The sequence below is a fragment of the Zingiber officinale genome, chromosome 4A (genome assembly GCF_018446385.1).
Source record: "Zingiber officinale cultivar Zhangliang chromosome 4A, Zo_v1.1, whole genome shotgun sequence".
Lineage (NCBI taxonomy): Eukaryota > Viridiplantae > Streptophyta > Magnoliopsida > Zingiberales > Zingiberaceae > Zingiber > Zingiber officinale.
Window position 1 is genome coordinate 160,814,310 of NC_055992.1, and position 21,998 is coordinate 160,836,307.

General features: G+C 37.4%; 3 protein-coding genes across 5 annotated transcripts; 1 reads left to right on the plus strand and 2 right to left on the minus strand.

Annotated features, from left to right (window-relative positions):
* Positions 1–284: 284 nt before the first annotated feature.
* Positions 285–5,849, minus strand: LOC121972011 (probable glycosyltransferase STELLO1). The gene is made up of 3 exons (XM_042523584.1): positions 3,720–5,849; positions 970–1,096; positions 285–904 (listed from the first exon to the last, which is right to left on the minus strand). The coding sequence occupies exons 1-3, from the start codon at positions 5,453–5,455 to the stop codon at positions 428–430; spliced, it is 2,340 nt and encodes a 779-aa protein (XP_042379518.1). The 5' UTR covers positions 5,456–5,849; the 3' UTR covers positions 285–427.
* A 5,367-nt stretch (positions 5,850–11,216) lies between these two features.
* Positions 11,217–13,120, plus strand: LOC121972013 (alpha carbonic anhydrase 1, chloroplastic-like). Of its 2 annotated transcripts, none has more exons than XM_042523587.1 (6): positions 11,217–11,854; positions 11,924–12,138; positions 12,212–12,318; positions 12,390–12,492; positions 12,582–12,764; positions 12,877–13,120. In XM_042523587.1, the coding sequence occupies exons 1-6, from the start codon at positions 11,776–11,778 to the stop codon at positions 13,009–13,011; spliced, it is 822 nt and encodes a 273-aa protein (XP_042379521.1). In that variant the 5' UTR covers positions 11,217–11,775; the 3' UTR covers positions 13,012–13,120. The 2 variants fall into 2 exon arrangements, with proteins under 2 accessions (XP_042379521.1, XP_042379522.1); XM_042523588.1 differs by having other exon boundaries at positions 11,221–11,854; positions 11,927–12,138.
* A 150-nt stretch (positions 13,121–13,270) lies between these two features.
* On the minus strand, positions 13,271–19,041 carry LOC121972012. Of its 2 annotated transcripts, XM_042523586.1 has the most exons (6): positions 18,574–19,041; positions 17,619–17,856; positions 17,318–17,427; positions 16,863–17,234; positions 14,935–15,712; positions 13,271–13,704 (listed from the first exon to the last, which is right to left on the minus strand). In XM_042523586.1, the coding sequence occupies exons 2-6, from the start codon at positions 17,638–17,640 to the stop codon at positions 13,631–13,633; spliced, it is 1,356 nt and encodes a 451-aa protein (XP_042379520.1). In that variant the 5' UTR covers positions 17,641–17,856; positions 18,574–19,041; the 3' UTR covers positions 13,271–13,630. The 2 variants fall into 2 exon arrangements, with proteins under 2 accessions (XP_042379520.1, XP_042379519.1); XM_042523585.1 differs by lacking the exon at positions 17,619–17,856.
* Between the last annotated feature and the right edge of the window lie 2,957 nt (positions 19,042–21,998).

Genomic DNA, 21,998 nt, shown 5'->3' on the forward strand with positions numbered 1-21,998 from the left:
ATGCAAACACTGTGAGTTGGTCTAACAAACAGACATTAGAGGGGAAAAAAAAAGGAAAAGAAAGCATAAAGAACAAGTCTTTGTAAATGATGATGCTTCAGCTACTAATTTCAGACTGCTATCAACACTCTCGATACAAAGTTCCAAGATTAGCAACTTCTCATCAGTTCTTTTGTTACAAAGATTGCTGCTTTGCCATTCTCAAACTGGTGGCCAGAGATGTCTGGATTCTGAGCAGACCACATCACCATGTGGTATCATTTAAGACACTTTAGATCGAAAAATGAAGTTGCTAAAAGCTCACTATTTTGTCTGTAAATGAATAACATTACATCATATAAGAAAGGTACAAATAGGAATGGAGAATATGCAGAGGATGAAAATTCACTTTGGAGAGTTCTTCAGTATGCTTCGGCAAGGGAGTCTCTCATACCAGCTCCAGCAAAAGGGGATCCCCTGCGGCCATCACTCTGATTAGCTTTATGAAATCATACTCGCTGTGCACCTTCAGTGGGTACACGGCAGGAGCTTGGGCAGTGTAATAGCTCGTAAATGGATCAGTAGCCGTTGGTTGTGTCTTATAGACAGTCGTCGCTAGAGCTTTAGAATCAAAATTCTCTTGTGAGTCCATTGCAAGAAAAAACACTGGCACGGCAATCCGGTGATGGATATTTAGGTCTCCCACGATTCCCACAAGGTCGGAGAAGTCGGTAACAAGTCTTCGAGGGATGTAGAATATCTCACCGCTGCAGATGATGACCCTCCCCACAGTTGCACTTTTTTTGTAACTTGTCTGAAAATGAACTGGGAAATTGTCTACTATCTTCTTGACCAAATTTGCTTGACTGACATGCCAATCTGTATCATTTCCATCAGTGGAAACCGAAATCCATGATTCGGAAACCTGAATGTAGCGAATGGCTAGTCAGCTTGATGCATACCGTATGAAGTAATCAACAAAAGTTTTACCTTGTTTGTTATCCAAAGCTTCGTCTTGTCGGCTTGAAGTAAGTTCCAATAGTTAAGAATCATATCATCCTGAAGACAGAGAAATCCTTCTGCTTCTTGAAATTTGTCGAATACCTTAGGCAAATACCTATTTCATGCCAATGCTGAATCAAATTATGACCAAAAGCAAAGCTCAGGAAAAAAAAAACCATTCTGATTCAGAAGAAGAAAAACTAGTAACATAAACCAAGCACTTTAGTTTATCGTCAGACAACGTGCCAGAAGAGTTCAGCTTCAACTAATAGAATCAACATTTAAACATATTTATAAAAGGATTTGTTGCAGTAGAAATCTAGCAACGAAAGTCTTCTCGGCATCCACGTGAACAACACATCTCAATTTTATAACCAATGTAATAAACAAGACATAACATGGTAAAAGTGTCAAAACTCAGTTTGAGGAAAATTAGCATGTTCACTTCATAAACCTAACCATAGTCATAAAATGCATAAAACCAAGATTAATGAACACGCACATGTTGATCTAACCTAGTAAGAGTTGAGATGAAGATAAGATGTCTCTTATTACTGTCATTGCTATTGCAATGGAGGATTCTACAGATTGCATCAGAGTAGAAGGCTTTCCAATAGTCAATCGTAGCATAGTGTGCCCATTGGTTTTGGACAATTTAGCATATAGCTTCATGTTTCGTCCATTTTTCAAGCCAAGTGCAATTCAATAGTGAGAGACAAGTCAAACAATAGTAAATCAAGCTATTGTAAACCACAGATGTTGTCATCAACTGGGTAGCCGTAGTTGATAAAAATGTAAATACTATAGCTTGTAGTTTAACTCCTTAACTAGCTCAGTAAAGATCATTTAAAAAAAAAACAGGGAAGACCTTTTTTATGAGAACAGAGACACATTTGAGCAGTTGCAACCAAGTTGGCAACATCTAATTAAGACCAACTTGCAAACATCTTTTAAAGAAAATGGAAAATATTCGATTTTGCAAAGCTAATAGCTCGTCAACATAGTTAAGGATAAATAATTGGTTGACAACCTGCCATTGAGCTGATTGATTACAGTTTCTAGCAATCTCCAAGGTCAGATGTAAAATTCAAATAATTTGAACCAATGAATAAATCATAAAATGTTTAGGATAACCTTAGAACCCTGGGCATCCAATTCATCCTTATCATTGCGACCATGATCATCAAGCCAGGTTTGTCCCAACTATTTGAGATTGGCTGCATGAATCTAATGCCTCCATTAATCTGATCTTTACACAAGGTCCTATCACTAAATATACAAATTAATGTAAATTATTTTTATTACATTAACTAATAGTTTCCTTGGTCTCCCACTATCTTCCACTATAAGAGATTTAACTTTTCTAGCTATCATATTTATCAATCATCTTTGAACATACACATACCATCTCAACCTCTTTTCTCTCCTTTTATCTACCTATCGAAGATATACCTAAAATGATCATGAATCATGTTTTCTAGCGGTCCAATAATCCAATCCACAAAGTATGGCGAGTTATGTTATAGTCTTATAAAAATTCCCTTTTTAACCTTAGGAGAGTATGATAATCATGACTCTAAAACCTCCTCTCGATTTCGACACTCCCTTCTTTATCCTATTAATAATATTTTTATTAAAATCACCTTCTTGTTAAATAATAGATCAAGGGAACCTAAAATTCTTACTGGAATTTCAAGTGGAAGCTACTTATTCTATCGTTTTTTTATTCATATTAATCAAATTAAATTTTACATATTCAATTTTTGTTCTACTTATCTTAAAACTTTTTGTTTGTAAAGTTTTAGAATTCAAGCTTCAGATTTAATCTTAAGATTCATTCATGGCTTTAGCTAGAGTTGTCTAATGCAACCTTTAACCTTTTTTTACTTCCAATTCTAAGTTCAAATCACTTTAAATCCCACAACAATTCAATCGTGTGAATAGAGCAAATACTGGCCCAAAGATTTCAATCGCCACAGAAAAATTCAGCAGAGCGATAACTAAAAGTACTATGATAGTGCCAAAGCAATTCAATCGTAATTAGTCTTATCATTCCATATCTTTCATTAGGGAAAAAATCTTACTTCAGGTCACATAGTCATTTCCAACAGTAAACTAAAGACTAAGCAATTCATAAAGATATCAAGCGGAATATACAAGATCGAGATTTTTGGTCTCTCCATGTCAGTTACTGCTACACTAGGCATGAACAGATCGCATTTCTCAGTTCTCTAAGAGTAATGAAAATAGATTGTAACATATGCAAGATAGACTGGTTGGTACGAGACAAGAATGCTACTACTACAATTTAAATTCTATAGTTATGAGAATTAAACAAACAATAAGCATAGAAAAATATAGGAACTAGCGGTCACAAAGTCAGATGTAAGGATAGAAAAGAAAAATAAAGCTGCAAAAATTTAAACATTAAGGCTCCGTTTGGTATGCATGATAGGATAGGATTATATTTTCAAAAAAATTTTAATCCAGCGTTTGGTAGAGTTGATTAGGAGTAGGATAATGGATGATTATGGGTAGGATTCATAATCCCTTGGCCTCAAGAGGGATTATTTATCCTACCTTTAATCCTATTCTAATCAACCCAATCTTATCCTATCATGCATACCAAACGCAGCCTAAGTAAAGATTGCTGATAAGAAGACTGCACATGTTGTTACATTGAATGAACTATGGGGTAGTAGACTACAACAGAAAATCATTAATCTGGAATGACTTACTTGTATGCTTCATGTATTTGTCCATATTCCACGGCAAGACCTGGGTCACTCTGTTCTGAAAGAATTACCACTGTTTTGAATATCCTTCCATAGAGTAGCCTCCACTCTAGGGCAATTCGATCGACAGGTGCACTGCAAAACATGATAAGAACAACATTTCCGAAATATTTTCTCCACCTTATGAGGTTTCCAATCTCATAGTTAACTGCCCCAACCTCCTCCACTCCAAGGTGCACAGAAGGTAGTTTCTTGGGAATGAACTCCTTGGTATCTCCCTCTCCAATGTTTGCTCGAGGTCGACCCAACTCCAGTGACATAAGCCTCGGTTGCTGGTATCCAATGGCAAGCAAGTCCTGCAACCAGGCAGCTGTGAACTGCACATCCTGCTTTGTCCAGAACCCTTCCTCTGCCATTGCATAACTCAAATGCAAGATCCTCTCAAATAGTGTACGCCTGTTTGATCTCCAGGATACTAGAAACTTGATCAGGCGACCAACATTGACATGGAGGTCCTTCTCTTCTGCGAAAGGATACCCCTCTGCGGTGTCTGCCCGGTGGATGGTTGGCGGATAGACAGTCACAAACCCACCAATCTCCCATAGGATTCGCTGTGCCCAATAGCCCCTTAGCACATCAGACGCCATCGAGCTCACAGAGACAGGTAACATGAGGCCCCAGAATGCTTGTGTGTGGAAAATGGTGTTGAATGAGTTGATCGGCACCATTAGACCCTGAGGCAAAGCTACCTTGGGTGCTTCCTCATCAAAGCTAATGTCGAATGTCTCCAAGGCTGAAGACTTGCGGGTGTAGTAGAAGACAGAATCCACATCAGGGAGACCATTGGAAAGGCCTTGTTGGATGAACTGTCGGCCACCAAACACTTCCGTGTAGAATTCCTCATGCCCAACCTCTCCAACATTCTCCAATGGCAGTCCTCTCGGCCACACTGATCGCTGCCCAAAGTGAATGTAAGGATTCACGACAGTCCGGTTAGGGTCAGCATGGCTATACTGGAAGAGGACAGGGTGCTTGGCCCCTGCCGCTTCGCCCGAAAGGTCCACATCGAAGTGGCGCCCGAGGTCGGCGCCCAGGACCTCGGCACGGTCGTCCGCGTCAAAGATCACTTTCGCACCATGCTGGATCGCGAACAGGTAGCCGATGCTCTTCCGGACGTGAGAGTGATAGGGAAGGAAGTCGACGGTGCGGAAGCCGAGACCGGCCTGCTGATTCAGGGAGAGAAAGATGGCACCTTTGAGAGACCAATCGGGTGGCGTGGCGGAGTTTCCCACGGCAAGGAGCTGCCATCCCTTGGTCCTGGCCAGCGAGCGGAGGGAGTCGGTAGGGTAGGCGGAGACGGACACGACGATCCACCGATCGGAGCGGAACGAAGCAAAGGGCGCAGCGGAGAGGTCAAGCGGCTTGATGGGAGGAACGGATGACCAGGACACCTCTGGGTAAGGGATCCGGGAAGAGGCGGACGAAGCGGAGCCGGAGCATTTCTCGAATCTGAGGAGCGTGATGGCGTCGCCGGAGCTCCGGATGAAGAAGATAGCGACCACGGTGAGGGCGAGGAAGCAAACAAATACGATCTTGTAGAGGTTTTCCGAGGCCCAGGTGGAAAAGTCGAGGCTTTTCGCCGGGACGAAGCGGCGGCTGTGGGCGACGGTGGAAGGAAGCACAGGAGGCGGCGAAGAAGCGAGCTTGGAAGAAGGAGGAGACCGATCTTGGACTAGCATTGCCTCCGTCGAGAATCCACCGCCAACAACCAAAAATCCAGCAAAAATTGTCGGTTTGCTTGCGTAAGAGAAAGAATCGGAAGAGGAAGCGCTATAGATCTGCGCTGTTGCTACCGCCTCTTCCCCTCGCTTTCTCTTCAGGACTAGGTGATGATGAAGGATAGGGCATTCGGTTGGTGGTGCCGACACAAGCAACGAAGGGAGGAAGATTGCAGTTGAAGTTTCGCGATCGGTGGCCGGATCCAAGCAAACCAAAATAGAAGAACACTTCAGTGACTCGATTGATTCGCGGTGGGTGGGAACTAAGCGTCCATCGCCAAGCTCTGCCCTTGTCTCGCTTCTCTTCTCTTCTCTTCTCTTCTCTTCCTTCCACTCCAGCGAGTTGACTGCAAAATTTTACCGTAATTGGAAATTTTGAGAAACTTTCATTTCGCTCCCATAATTATATATGTCCTTCAAACTTATCCCTAAACTTTTAATAATCTAATCACAATTTCACAATCTTCCTGAATTTTAGGGATTTTCATTTTACCCCTGCCTAAACTTTTTTTTGTTAATTGAAAAATAAGAAAATAAGTTAAGAAGATAAATACAATAAATATTTAGAATTAACTTTTTTTTAAGGCGTTTAAATTTATTAGAGAAGAATGAATAATAAATATTTTTAAAAAATTTGAAGTGATTTATTTTTGAATAATAAATAGAAAATTTGATTGATAAATTAAAACAAAAGATTGCGTGGGAGACAACAACGTGCCACCAACTCAAAATTTTAAAGAGGGACAAAATCTAAATATTAATTATGCCTCCGTAAAATTATTAATTATGCCTTTAAAAAATTAGAAAGTTTGAGTTTTTTATTATTAAAAAATATCATGTTTACTGTTTAGGTCGTTCCTAAGTTCTTGGTTATTTTCTAGATGGGGAGTTCTTCAATAAGGAAGCGAGTTAATTTTCAATTTAATCTCTCAATTTTTTTTTACTCGGGGTCTTGATTTCATCTTTCATTTTTCAATTGACTCAATTTTAATCTTCCAATTTTTAAATATTTTTCCAAATTAATTGACCCAATTTAGTCTTACTAATTTTTTAATGTTTTTTCAAATCGATCCTCCAAACCCCTATTAAAATAAATCAGAAGACTTGTCTAACTAATGGAAGTAACATATTATATTATATAAGTTGTTTTTATTACTAGTTTGTTTCTCCAATTTGTATTGACCTAGAAATTGTAATCAAAGACTTGCTCACCATTTCTTCCCCTAATTGTTCATCGATGTAAGAAGATAACGTCTTCTTTCAAAAGTTTCACGTTCAAATTGTCCATTAATCACGCTCAAATTTTCAAACTCTTTTGAGTAAACTCATTGAATTTTCTAATTATATTTCATTTCTAACATTTTCTCTTCAAATTCTAAGTGACAGCAAGAATCGCTTCTTCTTGTAATCACTTTATTAATTTCTTTTAATCATATCTTCTATTTTATATAAATTTAATCTCTATCTCAACTTTTTACGGCTCTTTCTCAATCATTAACAAGCCCTAAACCTTTAATCGATTTGTTCCTCTTCTCCCCAAAATATGTAAGTTTTCTTCTTTTTTATTCATTTTTTCATGATATTTTTTACTTTATTCTCGTTGATTTTGCATATGTGAATCAAATTTCACACTCAGAATTATGGGTAAAAATTTCCACTCGTACAAATCAAACGAATTTAAATATTTGAACCTTTTAAGAATTCAGTGTATGCTACAATGTTCTACCATAAAGAGCAAACGAGACCTCATCTGAAAAATGTGACACATTCATCTTCACACAATCTACTCGAGAAGTTGGAAGCAATATGAAAATCTATTAATCTTGACCAAAGAAAGCTAAAACGGAATTCCATAGTTTTTTTAGGCGGAGGGGAGTCTCTAATTTGATTTTTTGAGGGACTAAATTTAGAATTAACCCATAAGAAAGCTTATAAATGACTCTTCTCTTTAGGTTGATTTTGATATGAGAAGAGGTTAATTTAGACGACATGAGCGGCTGTGATTTTTTTACCGATAATAATATTTTTATAGTATAAAATATAAAAGGGATGATCGGTCCAGTTCTAAAAAAATTTTCTACTGATCACTAGAGAAATTTGAAAAGTGCAAATTGGTCACAGGAATGGTTCACCATCATAAGTGGTTTGAGAGACGCAAACATTTATTTGTACTATATGGAAATTGAATTCTCATTGTTGAGAAATTTATAGGTTCACTTACCATCGCCGCAATCCTCGAGGGCATTGATAACAATATTTTAGATATTTTAGTATTTAGAAAGGTTAGAGTAGACCCGATTATGATTTTAAATCGACAATTCAATCATTCAAAATCACCAGTTCAATTATTTTTTACAGTTTAACTCTTAACTTTAATTGTTTAAAATAGTTATGATTCACTATTTGAAACTGTCGAGTTCGTCACAATTTAAAATTATTATTATTTTAAAAAATATTTAAAAATTATAAATTTATATATATATATATATATAAGGGATTGAAGTTGTATACATATCTCTTATGATTTTATAAGAGTATTTTGAATCACCGTAGATAAAAATAGTTAAAAAAAAATCTCCTCAACTCTCCTAACGATCAGGATCATCAATCTAACGTCCGGAATTAATTTTATCCTTTCCCTCTAGATTTTAAATTACACTAGCATAAACAAACTATTATATATGTAAAAGTTTTTTTTTTTTTTTTTGCTTTGTTACTTTTCTTTTAACTACTAAGAACAATGATATAGTAAAAGAAAATTATTAATTAATTATTGAATAATTAACTAACATATAGAAATGTTTAAGTTAGTGGTGGATTTTAACATTGATTTATCTAATTTTTATTATGGTAAGATGACAAATGAATTTGGCCAGAGAATCAAATAGGATTATTCATTAAAGAAAATTTATTAGATATAGATGTCTAATGTCATATTTTACAAATTGACTATTATAATTTAAAAAAAAATATTTTGAATGAATGGTAAATTAATCTCTATCAATTGTATTTTTAAAAATTAAGGTTGAAGGACCTAAGTCATGAAGTGCATGGATAAGAATGCAAGTCCATGGGTGTAAGAAATAAGCTGATGATTCCTAAATAAGCTCGCATAAAAAGTTTGGATTCATAACAACTTTCTATAAGATAATTACATCCTCAACGGGTGGGATGAGCGCAAAGAATTTTTTTTATTACCTATTATAAAAAGGTTTTTATAAATTTTATTATTATTATTATTATTATTATTATTATTATTTTACTTTCATATACAAATTCCAACCCACCTCCTTTTTCTATCTCCTTTTTCTTTTTAAAAAAAAAAACCAATTCAGATAACATCGAATTTGAAATAATCAACCTCATCCTATAAAAATTTTCCACCGACCTTCTACGTCTTTTTCTTGAATCTGTCCGAGGTGGGATGATGTCAAATAAATTCATTAAACATCTTCTTGTGCCTCGAGGGCGTAGCGCAAACGGTGGGTGCATGGTATTTTGTTTACCTCGTCATGCGCCTATGGCCTGTATACCTGTATGAACCTCCCTCCATATTCGTAGAGTCGACACTAGGAGGACTATTAAGGTAGTAGATCTACCTTTTATTAAAGATCTTCTTGACTTAAATTTAGGATTTAGGATTTAATGAACGGTTAAGATTCTTTAACTCTAAGTCAAGTCTTCTAAGAATTACAAGTTTATGCAATGTATTCATACGACTACATTAATTAATTAGATCGAATCTTTTCGAGTGATTGTGGTGATTGAAAAAACATTGCCACTATGGAAAAACTTTCAAAAAATTTCAAGAATCATCTCAACATGAATTAGATGCGTCCTAAAGACCTATTTAGGATATAACAATCCTATAAAGAATGATTTAAACCAACAATTTAGGACATTTATCTTATTAACTTTGAATCAAGCAAGGACTCCAAAGCAGCTGGTCCTAGCAAGTGTGTCAAATTACCTCAAGCCAAATGGAAAAAAAAAATGATTAATCAGATCGATTACGTCGAGTTTGGGGTGACCGATTCGGTCCTACGGAAATTTTTCATCGACCACCAGAATAAATCGAGAAGTGCTCGCAACGGGCAGCCCAAGAGCCCAGCATCTTTTAGTTGCGTGTTCCATTTGGAGAAAAAAATCTTACAAATTCATCATAACTAGGGTTCGAACCGCAAATACCTAAGTGACAACCTAAATACCCTATCGCTATACCATAATCCAGGGGCACCTCAAGCCAAATAGAGAAGAAAGAGATGTGTGCTTTTGAGGAGGATTATTGACATATAATTGTAATCAACACTAAGTTACTCTCAATTCTTTTGATGCCATTTTAGCATACATACGACATTTGTATGTACTAGATAAAAACTAAGAATATTACAGGAAAAAAAAAAGCCGAAGTTTTATGGTACGGCAGATGATGTGGAACTTTCGAGTTGGATGAAAGTTAGAGGATCGGTTGACATGACAGTAAAATTTAAGGAAGGGTCCATTTTTAAAGTCAGTATAACATCTCGACTGAGAGGTTATTCAACCATACCATTAGGTCAATTAGACATCGAGTCCATCGAGTCATTCGAATACCGAGTCTATTAGGTTATTCGACAAGACCATTAGATCGGTTGGACGCCGAATCCCTAAATATTGATAAATAACTCAAAACGAGTCATCACTTTTCGGAGTGAAGACTTATTTGCCACTTGAAAATAGCACGATTAACTAGTTGGATTGAGTAGTCCTCGTGATCGAAACTATAGTCCGATCAGACAGAATGGACGCCCAATCCAAATTGAACCCTTTTGGCTAAACAAATAGGCCGAGTGAAGGATGAGTTCCCGACAACACTCTATAAGTCTGATCAGTTGGTCCTTATGGGCGATTGTTAATCGGGTCATAGGAAGAACTTGGTCAGTTGGCCATGTAAGCATATTGTGAACCCTTCAATTCAACAGTCTTATATTTCTTTTTGACATTTTGTGTTATTAAGGACGGAGAATTTTCTACCTACAAGTTGTACATAAGATGTTTCCTTTCTGTCAAATACAGAGATTGACACAAAGAAATCAAAGAAATCAAAGCATCTTTATGATCTATCCTTTTTTGGACACGCTTTGAGATTTATGCACAGATAAATAGTAACACTAGAAAAGATGTCTTCATCTATAGGTGCAAATACACGAGACTACACAATTTTACACACTCATAACTATTGTTTCTCACATTATTCATCTACTCGACTTGATCACTGATTTGAGAGTTGAAGGATCTACGTCAAAGACTCCTTCCCTGGCCCAATCACTAATACTTCTTTTGGCACATAGGAACGCTTAGAGCCACTTTTTATTGAATAGGAATCTTTAAACAATTAATATCAAAACCACATTTCTAGTCAGTCATCTTATCTATTTTCAAACAGAATTATAATACTCGTAGGAAAAAAAAATCCAAAAATACACTAAAGTATACATACTAATAGATATATTTAATAATAATAATAATAAAATAAGATAAAGTTCATTAATGGTGGTAGAGTAAGCAGAGTTCAAGAATCCATATCATAGGAAAAAGGTGAAATTATTGTTATTATATTGTTCATGCATTTGTGGACTAAGCTAATGAGGTGGGTACTGAGGAAGGTAAATACCACCTGAACCATAAAAGGAGGCACATGCCACCAATCATGAAGTAGATGACTGATGGGAATCTCCATGAGCAATTGCTATCTTTTGCCCAAAGCTCTCCCATGGGTTGGCCCTCAGGCCTCACACTTTGGGTGCAAAGTGGCTGGGTCAGTGTTGAAGCCAAAAGGCATGGCATGTGTTGAAGCACCGGCGCTAGCAAAAGGGAAGATGGCTGTTGAGACATATGGTCGAGCACCTTGTGTGGCGGAACCATTTGTTATATATATTTTTGGCGTTTGATTTACTGCCTTCACACACACTGTTTTCAGCTTTTCTTAAAGACCATCTCCTTTTGGCGCATATCCTCTTTGACTCTTCTTTGCAGATTGCTCTTAACTGTTTCTGTTGAGAATCCTGTCGCATTTAAAATGCTAAAGAGAAAGTTGCTCTTCTTTGCTGCACCACCTGCTTGTCTCATATTCATGGCTTTATGTGGATCTGTGCGATTCCATGCATTGCCATGGTTGATCATCCATCTTAACAAGCAGTCGCCGAAGGTCACAGCTATAAATTCGGGGTGGCAGCCACATCCAACCCCACCATTCACAGAGGAAGAGAAAAGAGCTCACCCTCTCCGGACAGCTCGGAGCAATGGCTGCAAGAGAAGTCCTCCAAGTTATTCTCTCCTTGGGAGTAGCTCTCCTTCTTGCGGCCTGTGCAGCTGCGTACGGTACGAAACGGGCAGATTCGTAAACCCGCCCTTTTCGCTCTTCTTGCTGACCCTGAACTGAATTGTCAGCAGACACGGTGAACTTCACGTACAGCGGAGCGAATGGACCGGCCATGTGGGGCAGTTTGTGCCCCCAGTACCGGCTCTGCTCCGAGGGCAAGCGCCAGTCTCCGATCAACATTGTGAACGCCGATGCAGAGTACAACCCCAAGTTGATTCGCCTGCGCCGGAATTACAGAGCCTGCTCGAACGCCACCCTCCTCGACAACCACTGCAACATCGCGGTTCGCCGTCGCCTTCTTTGTCGATAACCCCAAATTGATAATCTGAGTGTATGGTTTGCGTTCTTGGGTGCAGCTTCGGTATGATGAGGATGTGGGCTACGTGGTTGTGGAAGGGAAGAAGTACAGCTTGTTGCAGATGCATTGGCACTCGCCTTCTGAGCACACGATTGATGGAGAGAGGTGTTCGGTGGTTTGTATATTTCTTTCAAAATTCAATTTCGGAGCTGATTTCCGATCGGCGTGGAGGACAGGTTCCCGGTGGAGCTGCATCTCGTGCACAAGAGCGTCGACGGCAACATCACGGTGGTGGCCGTCCTGTACCAGTTTGGCCGCGCGGATCCCTTGCTGATCCAAGTAATTATGAATAAACTGGACTTCATTTGTTTTGTTTCCTTCCGTTCTGGGAGACGATGATTAAGAAATCAATTGTGACCGGACTGCAGCTGAAGGACAAGATGGCGGAGCTGAAGAAGGAGGTGCTCGCCGGCGATGAGCAGGCGCGTGTGCCAGTCGGCGTCGTGAAGATGAGGTCGCTGAAGCAGCACACTCGCAAGTACTACAGATACGTCGGATCCCTCTCCACCCCACCGTGCACCGAGAACGTCGTCTGGAACGTCCTCGGCGAGGTAATTAATCAGATCAGCCACTTCCGTCGAACACCTCGCTAGGGCAGTCGCCGGTGCCAGTTTCAGTTTTCCTGCTTTACGAGTGTACGTTGGTGGCGGTGATTGGTTGCAGGCGAGGAAGATGAGCAGGAGGCAAGCGGCAGAGCTCCAGGCCCCGCTGAAGGAGGCGTACCGCCGGAATGCAAGGCCGGCGCAGGCGTTGAACGGAAGGGTGGTGCAGGTCTACGACGAGAGCCGATCCCAGTAACTAAATTGTCTTACCGATTGCTATGTAGTTGATTTGCTGATAAATGTTCGATCTCCCCTGTAACGTGCCATGATTGATCATGAGAAGCCATGGGTGATTGGAGTTTCAAGTGTGTAGTTTTGTCACACAAATTTGTGGATCAACCTGCAAAAAAAACAAACAAAAAAAATTAGGAGGAACGAGGAAAAGTAATCAATACAACGCAATTACAAATCAAATCAATCACTAGTGGGCCACAAACATCAATCTCAATGTATCATGCTTAACTAAGGAATTTAATTACGATGCATTAGAGATATCACTCGAGGTATACATTTGTCACCTCCAGAAACAAAAACATACATGACTTTTGATCTTGATCTCGTGGAAATAGTTATAATAGCATTGAGATAACATATCTAACAATGGCCTGCCACTTCTATGGCTTTGACCGGAATACTTATTTGCCGACTGTGCTTATCCATATATTTACATTCATCGAGTTACCGACCGACCGACTACATGAACAGTTTGTGCTGCAGGTTCTCCTAGCAACTTCTTGTCTCTCATCACACCCCGATGCACTGCTTTATGAGCACCATTGGGTGATCTGAAGCTAGAACGACTTGTCCCTTCTCAGTTATAAGCGCAGTAATACATACAACACTGGTATAAAGGCCAATCTCCGAAATGAGTTGTTGTCCGGAGCAGAAGCTGCACATGTCCAAACAAGATTGTTGGCAACCGTATACAAGAAAGTAAACAATGCATTAGATTCAATGATGTATATGATTGTTGAATTTCGATCTTGACATAACCAGTGGTCATTAGAAACTATGCTAAAGATGTAAGGAAAAGTGGCATTACACTACATGTCTTCATTGTATGAGAAATGACATAGTTTAAGCTACACTAATTGGTAGCTAGTAAATTGTAAACTCTGAATTGAACACTAATTTGCAAGTCATAATCACTCTTGTGTAAAGCAGTTCTACATTATTATACTTCATGTGTTTTCCATTGTCTGATTAGTATTACTACAACCTCTTCTTCGATGTGAATGTAAAATTGTGTTTTTTTACTTTGTTATATTATGTTATTCATTTTTATCCATATAAATATTTTTAATATTTTTACTTTGTCATGCAGTGGGGAACTCCACCTGCATACACTTTATGAAGCCTTGAGAAATGCAATTGAGTAAAGTCATCAAGAGAGATTTCAACACAATGATGATCGTGTTCCTATGTCTGCGGAATGAATTTGGCATTTGGCAATATACGAATTGGATGGTTAAACTTAAAGGAACAGAATTTCTGACAATTTAAATACATGTCTAATCTTAAGAAGATACTGTTATTAGAACATAATGCAAAACACCCTTCTATACAAAGATGCACTACCTAGAAGGTTGACTTTGATGGATTTAATTTAAATAAATTGTGAAATTGGACAAAGAAAATCAGGCTCCAAATTCGGGATAGGTAAGACAGTTGTTTGGGCAGACATTAAGATATGCAAGATTAACAGTGAACACGGCACTGATTGTCATTTTATGATTTTAAACAAAAATTATATGGCAAGAAATGGACATGAGATTAAGAAAGAAAACTAGAGATCAAAACCAAACAATATTGGTAATTCACTGGACACTCATCATGCTGTCAATATATCAACGGATCAAAACAAAGGAACAATGTTGAATACACTGCAAAAAAATTTTAGTATTCCAGGATTTTTATTTATATGCCACTAGTTTTTTTGTCAAAGCACTTTGATATTCTAACTGTCCTGAAACAAAGAAATGAGGTGGTGCAGTTAAATTGTGCAGGGAGAACTTCATAATATCATATCATATATTAACTCTTGCTCATTTCAGTTATTTTAAGCCCTGCTGCAGATATTGCTAAAAGTTTATGAGTAGTCACAGGAGAAAATACTCACATGAATATGGACTAGGTGAAATTGATGGTGTTGGGCCAGGAGCTTTGTTATCTTTTACACTTGCACGAGGTGGTACATGTGGAAAAGAAACATCAGGCTTTGGAGATGATGATTGTATGCTGGGAGCTGGAACAGCCATACTTTCATGTGCACGAGGAGAAAGTAAATGCCATGGAACACTTGAAGGAACACTAACATGATGTGGAGCACTCACAGGCCTGTTACCAGAATGCTTCCCAACAGCTGCTGGACCAGAAGAATGCTTTGGAGCACTCACAGGTGAAATCAAATGCTTCAGAGCATCAACAGGTGAAGCAGCAGGAGCAGAAAAACCCTCTCTTTTGTTTGAAGATCCATGTCGACAGCCAGAAGGGGCTGAAGTTTTGTAACTATGTTCTGGAGCAGCACCAGGAGAAGGGGCAGGAGCAAGAGCACGTTGTGTGCGATAATGATGCTTATGGTGTTTATGTTGGTGGTGCGGGTGATGACGTTGATGGTTTGTCTGTGGCTGAGGTGCAGGACTTGGCGAAGCATTGCTGCTTCCCCTACTTGAGGAATGCTGAAGAAAAGAAGAAAGACGTACTTGCTTTACTCTACCAAATACAGTGTGATTCAGGCCAAGATTTCCAGAGGAAGAACCCCGAATCTTTTTAGCCAACTCCTTCCACCTAGGGAACGAAGGCTGTCGATTTCCAACTGTAAGTACAATTGAGGTTTTCACAATTGTTGGAGGAGAAACTGTACTCCCCTCTGAATTAATCAAAATCATGTACAGATTCTGCAGCAAGAAAAGAGGAGGTAAGCATCTCAGAGACTATTAATCTCAGAATCTGCAATTTGTGAAGAAAATCAGATTTACTTGTCAAAGCTTCAGCTTATATGGCAGAATGGTAAAAAAGCACAAAGCAAAAACGATGCCAGTGTAGATATACTCATGCTAGGCAAGCTATGTCAGATATACTCGTGTAAATTCACTAGAATTCCAGTGAGCAATGCACTCAGTACAGAATGGTGCAAGTGTCACCCTAATGCCTAGGGGTGTAAATGAACCAAGCCGCTAGCTATTCAAAGTTCAATTCGATAAAAGCTCACTTGAGCTCGTTTAATGAGGCTTGTTAAGATAAACAAATCAAGCTCAAGCTTCACTCTACTTATGAAAAATAATAGTTTTGATATTGAATTTATAAATTTTACACTCTACTTATGAAATATATAAACAAATATATTAAATTTATTTATTAGAATAAAATTGTAAATTTTAATAAGAATATTATAATTTTCTCTAAATATATAATTTAATTTTTAATAAATATTTAAATTTATAATTTATATTTATTAAGCTCGTTTAGGCTCGATAAAAGCTCGAATAAGTTTGTGAGCCATGAATATATTCGTAAAATAAAGCTCGAGCTCGGCTCGATTATAAACGAATCAAACTCAAACATTCAAGAGTTCGGCTCGGCTCGGCTCGATTACACCCTTACTAATGCCTACTTTTCGGCATGTGGTAGGATAACTATGATATAAAGAATGATACTAGAAACTGTCAATTAACTGGAGGGGAAAAAAATTGAAACATCTCACTATTTCTAAGTCATGGCTATCCTTGACATGTGAACTAAAGAAAATGAAAATAATGTTTCGAGACACTTGCAGTAGTGGCAAAAAAAAGGCCAAATAAACTTATTATATTATATTTTACATGAGAACTTGAAGCAAGGTCCCATGAAATAGGATTTTTAATAACACTGGATAAATTTCATCACTATCAAGCATTCTGCAACAATATAAAGTTGTAGGAAGATAGCCAGGTCCAGATGGCGTATTTAAGATAACAAATGTTATGCAGTATACGTAACTTGAATTGCAAAAAAAAACATTAAGAAAAAGAAACATTTTGTTTGCAGAACAGAATAACTTGGGCAAACCTCATTGGTGTTGAGAAGTAGTCCAGACTTCATTTGATCCTTCAGTTCACTGAATTTATCTTGGATCCGATAGATAGGAAAGTTTAATGTGAAATAGAAAAGCATTTGCACATTCTGTAAAGGAAAGGTTCTTTGAAAAGGTATTATGACGATGCCTCCAGAAAACTTGAGCACCTCGAAGAAAGATGAGTTTCCAAATAATGATGTAGTCAGGTGAAGAGTTGACTGTCTTAAAACTAAGGACACAAAGGAAGCTCTCAGAATGCTTAGCTCAGTCGATGATAAATATGAATTCTTTGGATAAGGCCATACTGAGAAAATCACATTTGTCCAATTTGATCTACTTGTAGGTTCCAGATCAATAACAGCTACCTGTTTCATGAAAAGCATTTGTGATTAGAGCAACTTTACATTTGATAAACAAGGGAAGGATGCAAGAATAAGAGAAACCTTACCGAAGAACCAGGAACACCAATTTCATCAAAGATATCAAGCTGAAGCTTTCTAATATTGGACTTCAAGAAATCAACAGGTTTTTGCAGCTTGAAACTTGCAACAATATCAGCTGAAAAAGATTAGTTAGTTAAATACTAACCAAGATGATACAAATAAAGAAAAATATAAATAAAAATAAAGTTGTAGTTATTGATTCATGCTGTTACTATGGATTTGAGCATATGTCAATTTATATATGACAAACAAATCATGCTTAGAAGCAATTGTATAGAAACAATTTTCCTGAGATTTTAAAACAACCTGAGAAGAAACAATTCACCATTGGCTTTGTTGCTTTAAACTGAACCAATCAATGAATTGAAGATTAACAACCTCATTATGTTCCAAATCCAAATATCCAGTGACCTTAATAACTCAACTGTTTTGCAGCACCAATAGATGTCCATTTAATTGCAGGGGCTAAGAAACTAATAGCTACACTGCAACAGACCAAACAATGGCTGATTTAACCAGTAAGTTCATTCATGGCCGTCAAAATCTGCATAATCATGGAGATTGGATGATCTAAATATGGTCAAAATGGTAGAACTGTTGGAATCGAAATCTTGGAAAATATTAAAAAAAGTATATATTATATAATTTGATATAAAAAGATGACAGATAATGTTTGATCATAATAATTATATATAATATTTTTCATGATATAGCATAGTGACACAACATAACAAGCAGAATAGATTTGCAGTATGTTTACCAAGTCCAATAGGTAATCAAATTGGTCCAACTAACCATGCTAATTGGTTTCTAGAATGTCTGCAACGGAGTGTTAAAATTGTGCTAGCCACATCCCCTTCCTCATTGTACCCAACATTTCCTCAGCTTCCATTATCAGGGAACCCCCTTCATATCTAAATGCACATAGACATCTTAGTACCCTTGATTCATGGAGCTTCTCAGCAAGCAGTTTTAGCAGCTTGGTCATAGAAGTCCAGACTGCAACCTCTTTTCTAAGCTATTATGGAACAGAAGGTATGCTAATCCAGGAAGTGAATAGAATAAGAAAACTTGTTAAAATCGAAATTTCTTATAGCGACATAAAACTTGTTAAAACAGTCCTTCCCCACAGCAGAGATGAGAAGGCATTGTATTTTTCTTCTTGGACAACAAGAATCCACAATTAGAGTGAATCCAACTAATTCACCGAAATGCCTCAAAAAAAAAAAAAGGCCAAGATCCAAAATTTCAAATACCTCACCTGAAAACCGCGAATCCCGACCAGGGCGACCAGACCCATCGCGCGACCGCAAGAAGGGTGGCAACCAGAACACAGCCGACAGCAGCATCGCAAGGGCGAGGATCAGCGTGACCACGCAGCGCGGCCGCACGATCCGCCCGATGCAGCAGCAGCGCGGGCACCCATCGCAGGCATTACCCTCCGGAGACTCCGTCGCAGACGCCGGCGGCTCGGGCGTCGCTTGTTCTTCCTCGGATTTCCCCATCGCGCCGCCCCCCAGATCTGCTAGTCAGCATCACCTCCGCCGAACGGCTCCTCCAATGCGCTCATTGCCGCGACGAAGGACGAGAAATTGGGGACGATGTCGAGCTCACGGGTTGGCGGATTAGGGTTAGTAGGGTGGAGGCAGGGGCGGGGAAGAGAGAGAGAGAGAGAGAGAAGGGGGAAGAAGAGTTAAACTGGCGAGGTCAGTGGTGCGCAGTATCGTGCTTTTAGCTTTAACTTCTTTTTTTTTATATTGCGTAACCATGTCTTATTGGAAGATGTCACTTTGCATTTACCACCTTGAAAGTAAGAATGAGGGCCAATTCCTAGTTATATAATGGCGGAAAGGATAATAAAATTGACATAGATGAAACCGAAAATTGTGATTTTTTTTTTAAGAAAAAATAAAGTGGCGGAAAAGTTTAAATTTTATAAAATGATTATTTAAAATATTAAAAAGGTGATTTTTAAATAAAAAACTTGAAAAAAATATTAAGATTGAATGATGAATTAAAATTCAAATATTTTGATTTAATTTTTTTATTCCATTTAGAAAATTAGTTTCCAATTTCGAATGTCCTTCCTTCCTAATAATAAAAAAATTTAAAAATAAATTTAAAGAATTGAAAAGAAATATTAAATTATTTACTTTAATATGTTACATATTATAATAGTTATGTTGTAAATATTTTAAGGATGAAAAATATGTTAAAATATTATTCATAAATGATAACACAGACCGCTCTTTACAGAATTAGAAGTTTTTATGGGGTCTCGTTGCAAATAGCCAGCGGCGTTTGGAAGGCTCCCGTGACAGATGCACGTGTTCTTTTCTTTGTGGCGAAGGGAGAGTTTCTAAATAGGACTGCAACTCCGCCATTTATTACCAAAAGGCCATTCAGTGTGATATAGTTTTTTTTTAAATTCTTTGGATAGATAAATCTTTTATATGATAAAAAAATTTTACAATGCACCACAATTTAAATTCGATTTTGAATGTTTGACTTAACCAACATGCTCCGGGACACTGTGATAATGAACCGCGTGCGTCGTTGGCCTTCACAGTGCATTAAGATAAGCAATTTCCGAAATTATTTGGGGATAATAGAAAGTTAACAGTGATGCCATGAAATGGCTCAGCTTGTGGTCCAATTGACCCTTAAAGACGTGGGTCAATTGACGGTGGCTTGAAGATTGTGGTCCTATGGATTGAACCGGTTTGCCCATTCAAACAAATCAAGACCGGTCTGACAATTACATACATCTCCTTTTATATATATACTAGTGTTATCGTGCACACGCGTTACGTATGTAATATAATAATATATAAATTATTTGAGCCCCAGCAATAAACTATTGTAATGGACTTCCCTATGAAAAAAATTATTTTAATTTAATATTACATTTATCTTAGTAAAAAAAATTAAGAAAAGTATATATTTTAACATCGGCTTAAAATATTTATAGAAACTTCTTTGATCATAGTGTTATCAATTCTAAAATATAGAACTAAAGATAACTTTATTTTTTTATATAAAACAATCAGAGAAAAATTCATAATAATACATCGTAGCTGAGTCTCGAACTCTAGATCACTGATTGTTTCGCTTGTGGAATTACTAATAAATCTTGAAATTATTTTTAATATGAATAGAAAAAAGGACAGTAACGTAAATTCATTTTAGGCTTCACAAAAATTAGTTAATAAAGGAGGAAGATTTTTAATAAAATAGTAAGATATATATAATTTATTATTATTAAAATAATATTTTATCCCTTTTTATTTTTAAAAACACTCTTATTTTTTAATAATATTATAGCAATTACAAAATTATAAAATAACTTTACCTCTAGTACTATATTATTAACAACGATCATAACTACCCTACAATAACAACTATTAAATGGTAACAGTTAAATCTATATTATGTAATTGTAATAATTATGAAATTACTATTATTACAAATTGTGCAACGATCTCATAATTACTAGAGGTGGATCCAGTAGGGGGTGGTATCGGTGGTCGTCCTCTCTTGTCGGCGATGAAAGCTCTAGTATTATAGTTCCACCAATAAAAATAGAGGATATTATTTTTTGTTCCGAGTAAAATTTATTCCTTCATCTTTCAATTTCTGGATCCGTCTCTAATAATTACTATAATAATTTTAAGAAGCAGTGGGTCAAATAAATCTTTAAAAGACATGTCAATCATGTCCATGATTTGACAAGCAACATGTTAATGTCATAGCCACACTCTTGTTGGAACACAGGAACAGAGGTTGACCATGCTCTTGTCTGCAAGTTTGGAAACAATAAAGAGAGTGCAGCAAAGATAAGCCGTAAAAATTTGAGTTTTGCGAATGCTCAGAGCTCCAAAAGATGGTTGCTTCACTCGTATATCTGCAGATTCTAGAGTTGCTTTGGCAAACCTAAGTACACAGACACACAAGAAAAGTGCTTTGTAGAATATGAGCTCACATAATTTAGCTTAAATCCAATTAAAAAAAAGAGTAACAGCCTGATGTAGATCAGTCATTATGTCCTGTTCTGACTGTTGTTACATAGGCAACATCACATGTGGATGGGGTATATTGAGTTTACAATGAGACAGTACATATTTATAGATTCATTGACTACTTTAAACAAGAGAAGAAAAAAAATACAAACAGTAGATTCTTGTTGCATATAGTGACTCATTTCAAGCTGGAGCAGGAGAGGAAAAACATCCCAAGACTCTTTAGTTTACAACTGTCATGGAAGACCAAAAAGGAATCATTGACCAACCAACATAATAATTTGACAATGTCGGATGAAGGATCACTGATCTAGGCTGCTCAAAAGCATTAGCAAATAAAACAACAGGGCTAAACATGCCATCAATTTTCCTCCGTTATGTGTATTCCCTCATGCACAATCAAAAACTGACGACCTGAGGTTTATCCCGCCATGCGCCTATGACCTGTGTACCTGCATGAACCTCCCTCCATATCCGTGGGGCCGACACTAGGGGGGCCGTTAAGGTAACAGATCTACCTTTCTTAAAAGACTTCACATCTAGGCTAATATATATCAAAACGAAGCTTTAGAGAAGTAATTCAAAGTGATTCATCATGCCAAAGAAAACTTGTTATTCTAGGATTTCAACTCTAGAGCAAGGCCTCTATTTTTGGGATGCTTACATT

Coding starts and splice junctions, on each gene's coding strand:
- LOC121972011 (XM_042523584.1), bottom strand. CDS start 5,455: ATGCTAGTCCAAGATCGGTCTCCTCCTTCTTCCAAGCTCGCTTCTTCG. Junction 1,097..3,719: donor CAAATACATGAAGCATACAA/GTAAGTCATTCC, acceptor GGCATGAAATAG/GTATTTGCCTAAGGTATTCG. Junction 905..969: donor AGCTTTGGATAACAAACAAG/GTAAAACTTTTG, acceptor CGCTACATTCAG/GTTTCCGAATCATGGATTTC.
- LOC121972013 (XM_042523587.1), top strand. CDS start 11,776: ATGGCTGCAAGAGAAGTCCTCCAAGTTATTCTCTCCTTGGGAGTAGCT. Junction 12,319..12,389: donor CACACGATTGATGGAGAGAG/GTGTTCGGTGGT, acceptor CGTGGAGGACAG/GTTCCCGGTGGAGCTGCATC. Junction 12,765..12,876: donor TCTGGAACGTCCTCGGCGAG/GTAATTAATCAG, acceptor GATTGGTTGCAG/GCGAGGAAGATGAGCAGGAG.
- LOC121972012 (XM_042523585.1), bottom strand. CDS start 18,817: ATGGGGAAATCCGAGGAAGAACAAGCGACGCCCGAGCCGCCGGCGTCT. Junction 17,428..18,573: donor TCGGGATTCGCGGTTTTCAG/GTGAGGTATTTG, acceptor AATCTTTTTCAG/CTGATATTGTTGCAAGTTTC. Junction 15,713..16,862: donor TACTTCTCAACACCAATGAG/GTTTGCCCAAGT, acceptor TTCTTGCTGCAG/AATCTGTACATGATTTTGAT.